The sequence below is a fragment of the Tribolium madens genome, unplaced genomic scaffold (genome assembly GCF_015345945.1).
Source record: "Tribolium madens isolate multiple individuals breed KSU strain unplaced genomic scaffold, Tmad_KSU_1.1 Scaffold_1;HRSCAF=32;Tcas5.2_LG8, whole genome shotgun sequence".
In the NCBI taxonomy this organism is placed as follows: domain Eukaryota; kingdom Metazoa; phylum Arthropoda; class Insecta; order Coleoptera; family Tenebrionidae; genus Tribolium; species Tribolium madens.
In genome coordinates, this window is record NW_025400984.1 from 1,296,832 (window position 1) to 1,311,758 (window position 14,927).

Consider the following 14,927-nt stretch of genomic DNA (forward strand, 5'->3'; position numbering starts at 1 on the left):
GATATCTCAGGAATGGTGATTCTTAGAAAAAAAGTGTAAAACCATTTTTGTAGATAATTTTAAAATCTATAATTTTTGTCTGGGCTACTTTTTTGAAAAAACTTTCCGTTTTCGAAAAAAAATTAAAAAACGTCAAATTTTGACCATTGACCCCGAATAACTTTTCTAGCACACATGGAATCGATGAGGACTTTTGACACTTTATTCCTAATGGTGTACCCAAGGTCTCCACCAAAATTTAGCTCTGTCGGAATTTTTGTTATTTGACCACTATTTTTATGACTAATTTGACCGGACTATAATAAAAGTTTAGCGTAAAAACTTTGGTTTTAAAGACTACATCCAAAAATGCAAAGAAACATATGGTATTTCATTTAAAAAAACACAATTTTGTATCGTAACTTATTTTTAGGACATGCTGTTTGGTTAAAAATAATTTTAGGTGATGCACCAGATTAGTAGCGTTCAATGTCCTATACATTTTTTTTAATCTTACCATTTATAGGTAACTAATAAACTTTTTCAACACGCTGGCACACCCTGTATATTTTATTCAATTTTTATCGAAAAAAAATTCGATATAAGTTGCCATTTTGAAATAAAAAATCTTAGAACTCAAAAACAAAACAAAATTTCATTCTCAAAACACGATCACATTTTTTATAGTACTTTCATTTTCTTAATTATTGTTATTTTTTGAAAATAAATAAATTAAAAAAACGCTATCCCTACGCTATATGTAGATAAACAAAAAATAAAGAAAATTGTTAATGCCTTGTTTTAAATTAAAAAATAGTTCGAATTATTATTAGAAACACTCTAGATGTCATGTTTACACAGAATAGTTCAATAGCTCGTAGAAATTTCATAAATTTTCTGTTTATCACTTTTCATTAATTACATATTGAGTGAAACGATATAATATTATTAACATTAGTATTTATCTATAAGATAAAAATAAATTCTTTTTTAGGGTCATGACACTACAGCTTCTGCAATCAGCTTTACATTATTCTGTTTAGCCAACAGTTCAGAAAGTCAGGTACTTATAAGCCTATGAGCCATCAAAAATTAATTAAATGTAAGGTTTTACATGTTCTAGAAAAAGACGTTTGAGGAGCAACAAGCTATTTTTGGTAACACTCAAAATGTCACTGCTTCATATGCAGATTTACAAAATATGAAATATCTGGAACAAGTCATAAAAGAGGCTTTACGTTTATACCCATCGGTGCCATTTTATGGTAGAGAAATTACCGAAAATGTTGAATATGGTTAATATTTAACTCAATTTGCTATAATTTTTATCTTAAAACAATTTCAGATGGCAAGTTATTACCAAAAGGAGACATTTTATTAATTTTTGCTTTTGGAATACATCGGAACAAAAAATATTTTAAAAATCCGGAAAATTTTGATCCTGATAGATTTAACAATATGGAACATAACTCACCCTATGCTTATATACCTTTCAGTGCAGGACCGAGAAACTGCATTGGTAACACTTAAAAAAATATTAAAGATAATTATTAATGTTATGATTAAAGGCCAAAAATTTGCAATGCTGGAAATGAAAAGTACTGTTTCAAAAATAATCAGACAATATAAATTGTTGCCCACAACACCACAACATGAATTGGAATTAGTGGGCGAAACGATTTTAAAATCGACTAATGGAATCAAAATACGTCTAAGGCTGAGATGAAATATTGTTTAAAAATTAAAATTTATTGTATCGTGAAATAAATAAAAGTCTCAATAAATCGCCTTAAAGTAAAAAAAATCACATATCCAATTTAGACATTTTCATAGTTCAGGTGCCAAAAATTTTCAAAAACAGGTTTCTACCTTTATCAAATTAGATACGAGTAAAAATAGATAAGACGTGAGTTTTAAAGTACGAATAGTAAACAAATTTTTATGTAGAGTTATAAATAAAATGATATTTTGACTAATTGTTCTAAAGTATAGTTTATAGTAAAGTAAAGTTTCTAAAGTATAGTTTAATTTTTTTTTAATTATTTGACTTAAACTCTAATTTTCCTCAAACATTACTATATTGTTTCAACTGAAACATTAAAACTTTGATTTGTCTAAAATAATACATATAGGGTCAGATGGAGCAATTGCAATAACGGGGCAATTCCATAAACGTACCAAAGCTGTATTTCCTTAAAAAAAAGTCGATGCTAATCTTTGATCACTTGATCCTAAATTCAAAAAAAAAAATTGCACCAAAGTTTAAAAACAAAATTTTATTTTAAGGATTTTTTTTAAATTATTTTTATCTTTTTATCTTATTATTTTTATTTATAGTCGCATCTAAGTATTTCTGGCACCTTTCTTTGAGTTTTTGTGCTACTTTTTGAGCGGCCTGAATACAGAGTGCGCCAGATCTCGCGCCCCAGAGAAAAATTCCATATAAGGTAAGATACCAGGAACATGGAAAAAATGTTAAAAAAAAAATATCTGTAAAAATTTCGAAGTTATGAGAGTTTAAAGTTTGCACTTTGACTCTATTTATTTCTGTTGAAAAAATAATTTTCCAAGTTTTTTGCTATAGGCTATTAAAAAAGGAAACAAGGAAGCTGTATCCTAAATTGTAACTCTGTTCAATGTTATTTGTGGCTTTTATTGGCAAAATTTTTGTACCTTTACTAAATAATTGTAAAAAAAACATATAGAAGATCATCAGTATCATTAAATAGACATAAAAAAATGTCAAATGTCAAAAAATAAATGTCAAAATTTTTTGACAGAGAATTTTTTAAACATTTTTTTCATGTTCCTGATATATTACCTTACTTGAAAATTTTCTTTGGGGCGCGAGTTCTGGCGCAGCCCTGTATACAGTATGTCCCCGGACTCAATGACTTGTAAAAAATACAATATTTTTGATTTAAATTTGTATTTTTTGGAGTTCAGCCCTGCTTGGTTCAAGATTAATTTCTAACATAATTTTAGTTTTGAAAATTCAAGTATGTCTTAAAAAAATTTGAAAAACCAATTTTTTGTATAGTAAAGTGCTTTTTATGAGGCAAATACGACAAAGAGTTGTTTAGAATCAACATCTAGGTCCATATACCAAATTCCAAAATCATTGGCCAACTATGATTTTTAATTTTTTTTTGGTAAAAAAAATCGTAAAACTGTTAAAAAAAATAAAAAAGTATTACCTTTTTTGTAAATTTCATAAAAATGTTTTTATTCATAATAAAAATCTTTGATTTGGGAATAAACAAAAAAATTAAATATCAAACTGGCCGATGATTTTAAAATTTGGTATACGGGCCTAGATGTTAATTCTAAACAACTTGTCTTAATAACTTGGTGTCGCATTTGCCACACAAAAAGGCACTTTACAAAAAAAAAATAAGTTTTTAACCAAGCAGGACTGAACCCAAAAAAAAAAAAATTCAAATTTAAATCGCAATTTTTTCATTTTTTATGAGTCATTTCACCTATCCATCCGAGGACACACTGTATGTACTTCTTTTACATTTATTGAATGTAAGAATGATTTTTTTTAATATTCCACTTAAGTTTTTCTAAAACATTGCTATACTAAGCAAAAATTTCCTTACTAAAGTCAGAGAAAAATGTTTAGTTTGGGAGAAATAACAGTTTCATTAAAAAGATTTATTATAAAATTTCACAAATTTTCTAATCTATCTCACCCAAATAAATCTGTTTGTCACTTGCACCCGACACAACAATTGGCTCATTTGGATGAAAGTCAACAGCATTAACACTCCCATTATGTCCAGGCAACTTATAAATAATTCTCCTTGAGGTTGTATCCCAAATATATAGAAATCTATCAGCCGACCCTGAACTCACTTTGGAACCATCTTTAGACCAAGCACATCGCAGAAGATTCTTCTCAAAATTATGTTGATGTCCTGTGAAAACTTTAACGCATCTTTCTTGCGGCGCATATGGCCTTACGTCCCATATCCTCAAACTGTTATCCATCGAATTTGATAATAAATAAGAGCCATCGGGACTCAATGCCAGCCCCGTAACCGTATCCGTGTGCCCCTTAAGAGTGTAAATAATTTCGTGGTTGCGAATATCCCACACTTTTATGTCATTATCAATCCCCCCACTGAAAATTTGTTCAGCAGTGTCGTTAAATTCAACAGCGGTGACTTGATAATTTGAGTTGAAAGTCGTTACAGATTGCTTCTTGCGAATGTCCCACAATTTTATGGTAGTGTCGTCGCTTCCTGATACCAACATTTGTGGTCCTCGCCTCGCGCCTTGGACTGAATTTACAAAAGTGGTGTGACCCTTATATTTCTTAATCCTTTGACTCGTCGGTAAATCCCAGAGGCCTAGAGTATGATCCGTGCTGGCTGTAAAAATGTTGCTGCCATCTGTGGTGAAGTGGAGCTCCATGACAGCCCCAGTGTGCCCACTCATTACTGACAAGTTTTCACATTCACCATAAACGCTCCAAACAACTAAAATCATATATTTTAAACCAACACAAGTTAGAAATTTTAGTTTCTTACATATTCTACGGTCAAAACCTGATGATGCTAAATATTGACCCTCAGGGTGAAATTCCACCGTGAAAATTTCACCTTCATGGCCTTCCAGTAACATGATGGGTGCAAATAAATTGGAAGTCCTCGCAGGAGCCTAAAATATATTATTTTAGTACTTTTAGAACTAAAATAAGAGCATTACTTACTGCTTGTAAAACCGATTTGTTTTTGTTGGATGTGGCCACTTCATTTTTAGATTTTTTGCTAACGGGGACTAAAGACGACGAATCTTCGGCTCGACGTTTATTTTCAACGACCATTTTAATGTTTTTATGAAAAAAAACCTCTAGAGGAACCTAAATATAACCACACTTTTTAGCGTCAACAAACCGAATTGGAAACAACGCCCCCTGCTGATGCGTACTTGAATTGCGCACAATTTCAATATACACCCTCTTTCAAACGTATAAGACAAACTGTCATTTTGCGCACTTTTCATAATTTTTGTTATAGCTTTCTTGCTCATAACCTTGTCAATGTCTCTTATTTTTGTTAAAACAATAACTTACTGAAGTTGGAAAATGTAATAAATTTGTTTTCTGTTTGTTTGTTTTTTTTTTTTTTAATGTCAATATAATGTAAGCCACGCTTGAAACCAAATTTTAAAGTTTTAGTTGAAATTCATTTTTAGCGTCGATTTTCCTAAACAATAATGTCAGTAAAAAATGTTTTTATACATATATGTTCATTAAATTATTTTGAACTGTTGTCAAAAGTTGTGACAGGTAATAAATTTTATATGCAATGAAGTACTCTATGCAAGTACCCAACTTTTTCAATAATGTCATTTTTGATAGATATGTCCTCAAAAAACAATTGTCTGTTTAAAGTCGGATTTACACAACTCAGTTTTTACAAATTTACATTGGGAAGTGGCCACTATGAATTGACCGCGACTTTATTATATGTTGGTACAGAAAGTATTTAAATGTTTGTTAAAGGAGATAAAATTTAGTTAAAAGTGCTTAATGAATGCGTTTAAACCTCGATTCTGATCTATGTATTTTGTATTCTGCTGTTTTTTTTTTTCAAAAAATAAAATTCATCAAATACCAACCTGGTAATAATTAAGATTATTTCAAGGTTGCCAATCGGTCCGTTTTTCTAACGGAAATGTTACACAATGGTATAGATTTTTCAGCGATAAATTAAACTTTTTCAAAAATACTAACAACATTAAATTTACTAAAACAGTCCGGTTGTTGCATACTGTTAGGTTGGTAATGTTTGCGCGTTTGTATACCTTCTTCGACAATTTTTGCACTCACGTTTTATTGTCCTGTCCAGTCCTGTCATTCCTTTCAAATTCGAATTCAAAACGTACTGTATGGAATATTTTAGTTTAACTCCGTTTAGTTGATTTCTTTTTTACTTTTTGTTTTGTTAAATATGTATTATGTTAAAAAAACTCCATTCATAAATACGTTTGAAAATTGAATTATTTTTTCTGGATCGCGGGTAGTCGTGCAGAGGAACTAAAAGTCCCTAGATATATGTATACATGTCATAAATGAATCATTTTCAGATTTATGTTTATGTCACATTGACAGCATCAATTAAACGAGACAATTATTTCATAAATGTCATCGTTTTTAATTTGTCACTGCAAAATTGATTGTTATTACTTTTTGCTAAGCTGTAATGGTGGATTTATGCTTCATTTAAGATTTAATTCAAGAATTTACATTTAAGAAGATCAATTATGCATTTTCAATGGTAACATACTATCATTTAACATTTAATCTTGGTATTTAAGATTTAATTTAATTTAAGAGTTCCCAACTTGTAACTTTTTATGTTAAATCACAAATAAAATTGATAAATTGTCATTACTAAAATTAATCACACTTGAAAAGTAAAACTATTCACTGAAATACCTAATAAGAATTAATATGGAAGTAGCTGCACTTTTCGAAACTCTTAGAGAATATAATTTATAGATTGTCACAAATCGTCACTAATTTAACAAATGTTTGTCTAAAATACGAGATTTACATCAGTATATCCTTAAATTATGTCCTTTTTGGTTAATTGAAAAGTATAAATTCGAAAATTTAGTAAAATGTCAAATCCGTTAATTCTTAAATTAAATCTTAAATATGGAAGCATAAATCCACCATAGCTCTTTAACGAATGAAGTTAAAAAATATATTTAATTTTTTTTTTGTTAGATTGACATTTTCTGTCATAGTTGACGTCTGGGCGTTGGCTATTGCGACACCTGTGTACATTGTTAAAATAACTCATTTTAATTAATTTTTATTCAAAATATTTACTTCCGTGACTACGGCTTCTGATGCAACTAATCTAATAAAAATATTTAAAATAAGTGCTGCTTAATCAAACAGTAAACTTTACGACACGCAAAGAATAAGATAAATATTTGCGGCATTCTATCAAGTTTGCGCAATTTTCATATTCTGTAAAATGTCTGTGTTAGATGGAAAGAAATAGCAAAATAAACATTTATTAAAGTGGATTAGCACTATTAGCAGATTATTTCAACAATAATAAATAGACACTAAAAATCTACATCATAAAAAAATTAATATCTTGCAATAATATCAACATTATAAATGTATCTGTATGTACATAATTGAACGTAAAAAGTGTTACATTTCACATTTAGACTAGTAAAATTAAAATTAAGTAGAAAAAAGTCCTTCAAGTTTGATGTAATAAACAATTTTGTCTTTGGTTGAATAAAAACACTCAAGTTTTTTCTAATAGTGTCGTCTGAATGGATCTTTAATATATGCCCCACGTTTGGTTTCTTCTCGGATGAAAGTAAAGTAACTAAAGACGACAAGCCACATGTAGACGTAAATAACTGAAAAAATAATTAAATAAAGAAACAAAACTACAATTTTTAAAACACTCACTAACTGAAATGATGCCCAAAACAATCCAAATTGTTCCTTCTATTGATTTACCATTAATATAAAATTGAACGGCGGTGTAAATTACCGAAACTAATAAACCTATTGCCAACATAATAGCTAGAATTACCCAAGGCATCATCAAAAAGGCGTTTCTCTGAAACCCAAATTTAGAATTAAAAAAAATACACCACATTTATTTTACCTTTAAAGTCCCTGCGATTAAGAGTATTGAAATAAGAATAGCCATAGCGAAATTAATCACAATAATAATACGAACTGAAATATAAATAAGTAAATTAAAAAATGCAAATTTCAGTAAACTTTCCATTAACGTACCTACATCCTGTGGAAGCCAATCTAAAACTATTGTTTTAAATTCAACTTGCACTGTGTAAATTACAATAATCCCAATTATTGCCAGAACCTAAAAAAATCATTGCTTTATTGTCTTAAAAAAAATACAACTTACAATTCCGGCTACTCCAGCCACGAGAGTCCCCGTTCTGAGACTTGCACATCCCAAGAATGTCTTCAGTGGTTTCATTTTTCAATTCTGTAGAAAAAATGTGGATTAGAGTCGAAGTGTCGCTATTAAACCGGCTTATTATTAGAGAGGCGCAACCTTAATGAAGTTAATTCGGGTCGGTTGTGTTTGTGCGATAAAAGGGGCGATGAAATTTACTAAACAATGTTGGACTAATATTAATAATAATTTACAAAGTTTATTAACACCACAGTGTTTTGTTACTTACGAACGAAGAGAAGAATTATTACATCAGTGCGTGTTATGAAACTTTTTCATGCTGCATGAGAAAAACGGTTAAAACAATTGAATTTTAGATTAATCAAAAAATTTAGCCCAAAGCTTGTTTACAAAATGAAATTAAACGCAGCTGAATCGTTGCTTCAGTTTCTTCACAATTTTTTAATTACCATTTACTGTAATTATTTAATAGATTCCTAATAAGGATAAAAGCTCTTTATTATAGCTACCTCCAAAAATATACAAGTTAGTAAGAAAACTGCATAAAGAAACATTAATTTCTTTGAATATTGAATTTATTTTCAACAGTAGGTAATTAAACATATACAGAGTGTATACAAAATGGCGCATAAGCTCTTTAATACGCTATAAAAAAGTTCCAATAAATTCTAGAAAAATAATTAAAAAATTTCTTCACAACTATTCTTATCAGTAGTATGAAGAAGCAAAGATGAGAATTATTTTTGTTTATTTCTTATTTTTTTTAATCGGCGATATAACGCGAAAGAGACTAAAATCTTTTACTCTTTCACATCAACAAAGCTGAACATTGTTAGTAAAAATCGGGAAAATTAAATTTTAAAAGTTATAATTTTTATATCAAGAAAGCTGAAAAATTAATCTGGCAATGTAGTTAAGAATCAAATTTAAATAATATTACCATTGATCCCTGTTAAAATAATTATTGATATACAAGGTGTCCCAGCAAGTTGAAAAAGTTCATTAGTGACCTTTAAATGGTGAAATTAAAAAAAAATTGTATAGAAAATTGATAGTTACTAATCTAGTGCATCACCTAAAATTACATATTTTCAACATACAGCATGTCCCAAAAATAAGTTACGATCCAAACTTGCGTTTTTTTTAAAACACCGTATGTTTCTTGGAATTTTTTGATGTAGCCTTTTAAAACAATGTTTTTACGCTAAACTTTTATTTTTTTAATATCTATAAATGTCCTATACAGGGCTGTTCGTTTTTCGAGCTCCACCATGGGGATCTCAGTTATTATAATAGATATGAGGTCGGTTAAATTAGAGCAAAGTTGCGCATTTTTAAGCTGAACAATAATAATCTAAAAGAAAATTTAATGTGTCAATATTAGTTTTTGAATTATTGGAAAAAAAAACGGAAATTTGTAATTTTCGTTTTTATTGATTCAAGCGAAAACTAAAAGACAGACGTTTTTAACTAGGACGTTCTTAAGGCACTTTTTTCCAAGGACTCTAAATCTGTCATTGTACTTTCCAAGGCGTTCTTGATGTCAGAGTTACAACACTCAACTTTGGATTTTCTTATGGACGCCATATTCGATTTCTGTATTTTTGAAAAGTCTTTTTGTTCCTGATTACAACGATGTATCTCATGATATGATCAAATTTTACATGCTGATTAAAATTAAGAAAACGCAGTTGAGACGATGGCACAGGTATTACGGCAAATATACCGATATATTGACGATGTTGCCAATTTTACCTTACACTTTTGGGCTAATAACTTTGTTAAATATAACAATAAATTTTTTAATACATTTTTTAGAAGTGTTTTGAAAGATATCCTAGATATACTAGAGAGCTTATACGTCTCCTTGTATACACCCTGTATAGACTGATATCTTAAAAATCAGTAACAATTTAAATTTTATGAGGTGAAAAATATGAGGTTTTAATTAAAAACTTCGATAAAAAGTTACAATTTCATTTGTTAATTTATTTAAAAATATGAAAAATATTAAGTAATAATATTTGCGATTTAATACTTTGGTATGATGTGTTGTTAAAAATCGATCCGGAATTTGAAAAAGAAAGTGAAATAAGAACGAGAAGAAAAAACGATTTTTCGACTATGAAGCTGAAAATGAACATTAAAACGAGAAAGAAAAATTTTTAATAATTTTTTTAATTATATATTAGATGTTTTTTTTAAATATCTTTGGAAGACAGGTTTGCTCATTTACAATCCCACAGTAACGACTTCATTCAGTACAACATTTCAAAACTAAAAAATGTAGGCGAAAATATCAATAATTTTTGTCAAAATCTCCATTTTAAACTATATCCCAATCTAGAGGTGAAAGTTTTTCAAAATTAAAAATTACTAGAAATTTTATGAGATCTTTTTTAACCCAAGATTACCTAAGTATGATTTGAATTGAATCTTCACTAGCATGTAAATTAGAGTAGGCACACCAACTTAATTAACAACTCTGTTAAGGACCTAAGGCATACTTATTCATTATTTATAACTGTTAATAAATTTTGCCTATTTTTTTAGCTCTTATTTTTAGAGTTTCTGCCTCACTCTGGGAAAAAGCACCACACGACTCTGAAAAAAGCTCAAATAACATGACCGCTGCTAACAAAACGTTTTGTTATGATATCTAACTTAAATTAATACTCAAAAAATTCCAACGCTTGCGAATAGATAAATAAACAAGTTCAAATCTTTATTTTTGTTAATATTTTTGTGTAAACGAGAAGAAGTGAAATTTTAGGTAAGTACGCTATTCATATGTCGTCCCATTCAAACGTACTAGAAGATAAAGTCAACATAAGTAATGTTAATATATCCATACTAGGTAGCAAAAGCAAATATACAGAACCGACCATCAGAGGATAAAGATAGTTCTTGCAGAAAACAAGTCTTTTTTCATGTAGTGACATGTTGTCCCATTTTCCTAGGTTCATTAACAAAACACAAATCCGAATTCAATCAAACTTAAAAATAGCGACTTAACCCAGATACACTAGTGAAAAACAGAACACAACTTGCGACATCCTTTACATAATTTATTATACGTTAAATTTAAATCGTCAATTTTTGCACAAAATGCAACAAAACCGCCAATCAAGGTCAATAATCTCAAATTCAAGAAAAATCCATGTGGAGGAAGCAGATCTCCTTGTTAAAAGTTGACGTCATCTCGCATTTATGTCTGCAATAAAGGTAAAGAAAACGGTCTAGGTCATAATCCCTACGAAATTGGACAAAAATAACCGCCACGTGACCCGAAAAAGACAACATTGGATCGAATCCAGGTTTGGCAACGATCCAAGATGATTCAACTAATCCATATTTCGATCGATCGAACTTGACCCTATTTCAAGAAGATTTTACGACTCAATCGGAAGGAAATTAAGCCGAGTGATGGAAGAAACGCCGCACCTTGACTTGACCCAATATCCAGACTATTTTCAGCAAATGTCAACGAAATATCAACGAGGGAGCGTGCAATTCACATCCAGAATCCAATTTATTAGACGCACTTAATCCCGTTGTGATAAACCATAAATTTTTAATGTTTGTTTTTAGACGCTTCAAGGACGCGAAAAAGCACTCTTCTTCGTTTAAAGTTAAACTTAAATGTTTATTAGCGGGACAAATTGCGCTGATTATTAAATTGTTGCAAAATTGCGTCGCGCTGCGTAGGTGAAAGCTTTCAGCTCTTGTGCTAAAAATAAAGCGATTACCTGTTATTTCCAATCACTAAATCACTGTTCACTGGAAAATTCGTGAAAAAAAGTGAGTGTAACGCGCTAGGTTTAACTTTTAAACCTGGTTTTGCAAAACTGGAACTGATCCCGCGCACGATCTCGCCCCGAATCGCGCGCAATCGGTTGTACCATGACCATCGCGACTTGACCATCTGAACTGACCATGGAGTCGAATGTGGTAGGGAAATGTTTTGTGACGTGGGTTTATGGAGATATGTGAGGTGAAAGAGGTCTAGGTCATGAAATATCTTGAAACTAGATTTTTTCAAAATTTGTTGTTGTTTATGGGAAAATTTTTTGATAGGCGTAAATATGGATTATCTCGGTGTCAAGGCTGTTAACTCCTTAATCCTAATTGGTGCTACAAAACGTCATCCCCTAAAATTATTAGATCTTGTGCTTAATTATCGACTATTCACCGGAAGAAATAAGAAGTTTAATTTTAAGCTTAATGATAGGTATTAAAGCTGTCTCGTTAACACTTAATACCGTCGTATCTTAATTATGATTGGAGTAGATTTATTGCAGATAAATTTACATTGCAATTATCTCGATATTCATTAGGCAGCCAGCTTAACAAGATTATCTCACAGTCTGTAGACACTAAATACAGGATGTTTCAAAACTCGCGCCCCAGAGAAAAATGCCACGTATACAGGGTGTTAAAAAAAGATTGTAAAATATTAGTATAGACCAAAATAAACAAAAAAGTCTAGAACTTCTCTTTTTTATTTGAACAGATTGCAAACAAATCTTTCAAAAAACGAATAATCTTGATATTTCTGAAACTATTACTTTGTGGACATGTTTACTAAAACTTTTTTGTTTATTTTGGTCAATACTATTACCTCCTGTATATTATCAGATATCAAGAACAAGAAAAAAATTTTTCAAAAGGAAATAAATAGTTTTTACTCTTAAAATTAAATGAACTGAATATTTTGAAAAATTATTTAACATTATTTCACTTTATTATTTTCTTATGTTATTATTAATTTTGTCGGTTGGGCGAAAAATTTTGTATGCATCTCTGGAATAAACATCGACTCCCTTCAATTGCCTCTGTCATTACCTACAATTAAATAGTTGTTTATTCTCTTGATAAATAAATCACTATCATTTAATAACAGTTTTAGTCATCTTTGACGGAATCTCCCAGTTTTTGTGCGACGATTTTTCCAAAGGTGTCCAAAATAAGATAAAATATTAATTTTTGTAAATCTACTTATCTACAATAAATGTTTTGTAGCCAAAAATTTGCGGGGCTTGTAGTTTTACATGTATCAGTCTATATGTGTTTTTTTGTTGTTTTTTTTTATTTCTCTTTTGGGTTAATTTATGAACCTGTACGAGTACATATTATGTGTAGGTTTCAAAGTTAGCATCCGTTTCCTGATGAATTATTTAACGTTTTGATTAATCCTTTAACACGCAACACGTGTTAAAAGATTTTTGAATATTCAACAAGAATTTATTAGAGCTCATTGTGTCTCATGTGAGTTTATTTGTTGTTTGAATTAGAGAATTGAATTTTTTTCGTGTCCACGTTCGTATATCAATTTTGTGGTTGAGTAAAGTAAATAATGTCTTTCTTTTTTTCTTCAGTGTGTAACAATGGCACTCTAGTGTATACAAAAAAAAAAAATTGGTTTTCAAAATTACCATTATTTGAACAAGAAATTATCTAGATAACAATCCACAGAAAATACGTTTTGTGTCTACAAGTACTCAAAAAGTCGAGCACCATTTTGAAAATTTAAGATAGATAATAGTGTGACTTTTGAAGAAGTGAAGTTTGTACTTACAGATTTTGTTAATTCTGACTTTTTTCCAAAATTATTATAAATCTTATAATGCATATGCTTCTGGTGCGCGATTTATTGAGCGCCCTGTACCGGGGGTGGCATCGGTTACGCGACTTCTAATTAATTAAACCTGGCGATATTTTATACAGGGTACGATAGAATTTTGACATTTGACATTTTTTTATATCTATTTAATGATACTGATGATCTTGTATATGTTTTTTTACAATTATTTAGTAAAGGGACAAAAATTTTGCCAATAAAAGCCACAAATAACATTGAACAGAGTTACAATTTAGGATACAGCTTCCTTGTTTCCTCCTTTAATAGCCTATAGCAAAAAAACTTGGAAAATTATTTTTCTAACAGAAATAAATAGAGTCAAAGTGCAAAATTTAAACCCTAATAACTTTGAAGTTTTTATAGATAGAATTTTTTTAACATTTTTTTCATGTTCCTAGTATCTTACCTTACATTTTTTTTTCTCTGGGGTGCGAGTTCTGAAACACGCTATATCGGTTTAGTATGTAGTTACAGTATAGCAATAATTCTTAGTTAAAGTACTCGTAAGTTCATTATCTATTCAATTTCAAGCAAATAGAATTATTATTAATACTGTTATCTAAAATTTGAACAAACTTGATAAGAAATTAAATGTATTCCTTAAATTAATTTATTCATTTATAAAATCTAATATAATATTGAGAGTTTCATAAAATTTAAAAGTTAAATCCATTTTATGCATATTTACTTGTCAATATAATTATAAATATGATTAATAAATATATTTTTTATGTTATAATTACTATAACATCACGCAGTAGTGGAATATTGCAGATGTATCAGTTGCAAAATTTCAGTCAAGTTGTATAAATTATCACTGTATTTTGTATGATATCATATTATTTAATACAAAGGAGTAAAACTTTTTTGTTATATGGAAAGTAACTGTTACCATGTAAACAGTTAAAAACAATTAATTTTTTTTCACAAATAAAAAAAAAGAATCTGCAGTACTACAATAATATTCGCATACCTATTTTGTTAGCGCATAGACAGAAAATAATTGCAAACACTTCAATTATGATAAAAAATATTTCTGTTTATTTAATCAGGCTAATGCCCTGTATAGGTACTTCAAAAGTTACAACAAATGTCATTAAATTTCTCAATGAATAAGATTTTATCGCAAAAGATCATCCGGTTGAACAATTTTGAAATAAGTTCATCTAATCAACAAATGCAGTTTCAGATTATCTTTAGATAATTTCTAGACCACATCACTTCTGACTTCTAAAAATATGACTAATAATAATTTTAGAAAATAAAAAATAAAACTGAGAGTTTTGTGTCATGTTGGTAAATGTTAGTTTTCTACTTTTTTCTTTTTCAATAAAATAACAAACAAAATGAAACTGAGTTGATTAAAC

General features: G+C 29.4%; 3 protein-coding genes across 4 annotated transcripts in view; 1 reads left to right on the forward strand and 2 right to left on the reverse strand.

The window, feature by feature from the left end:
- The window catches only part of LOC123016215 (cytochrome P450 4c3-like), a 5,717-nt gene extending 3,934 nt beyond the window's left edge, over window positions 1-1,783 (forward strand). For both annotated transcript variants that reach the window (XM_044416476.1, XM_044416477.1), the window contains 4 exons: window positions 974-1,042; window positions 1,103-1,274; window positions 1,325-1,498; window positions 1,548-1,783. In XM_044416476.1, the coding sequence (XP_044272411.1) occupies window positions 974-1,042; window positions 1,103-1,274; window positions 1,325-1,498; window positions 1,548-1,705 (573 nt within the window). In that variant the 3' untranslated portion in view covers window positions 1,706-1,783. The remainder of the gene's footprint in view (window positions 1-973; window positions 1,043-1,102; window positions 1,275-1,324; window positions 1,499-1,547) is intronic.
- Window positions 1,784-3,624: 1,841 nt separating this feature from the next.
- On the reverse strand, window positions 3,625-4,898 carry LOC123003614 (U5 small nuclear ribonucleoprotein 40 kDa protein). Its single transcript, XM_044396491.1, has 3 exons — window positions 4,700-4,898; window positions 4,518-4,647; window positions 3,625-4,466 (listed from the first exon to the last, which is right to left on the reverse strand). The coding sequence occupies exons 1-3, from the start codon at window positions 4,811-4,813 to the stop codon at window positions 3,664-3,666; spliced, it is 1,047 nt and encodes a 348-aa protein (XP_044252426.1). The 5' UTR covers window positions 4,814-4,898; the 3' UTR covers window positions 3,625-3,663.
- Window positions 4,899-7,004: 2,106 nt separating this feature from the next.
- LOC123003747 lies at window positions 7,005-11,847 on the reverse strand. The gene is made up of 6 exons (XM_044396719.1): window positions 11,669-11,847; window positions 7,905-7,988; window positions 7,772-7,859; window positions 7,638-7,711; window positions 7,436-7,589; window positions 7,005-7,383 (listed from the first exon to the last, which is right to left on the reverse strand). The coding sequence occupies exons 2-6, from the start codon at window positions 7,977-7,979 to the stop codon at window positions 7,277-7,279; spliced, it is 498 nt and encodes a 165-aa protein (XP_044252654.1). The 5' UTR covers window positions 7,980-7,988; window positions 11,669-11,847; the 3' UTR covers window positions 7,005-7,276.
- Between the last annotated feature and the right edge of the window lie 3,080 nt (window positions 11,848-14,927).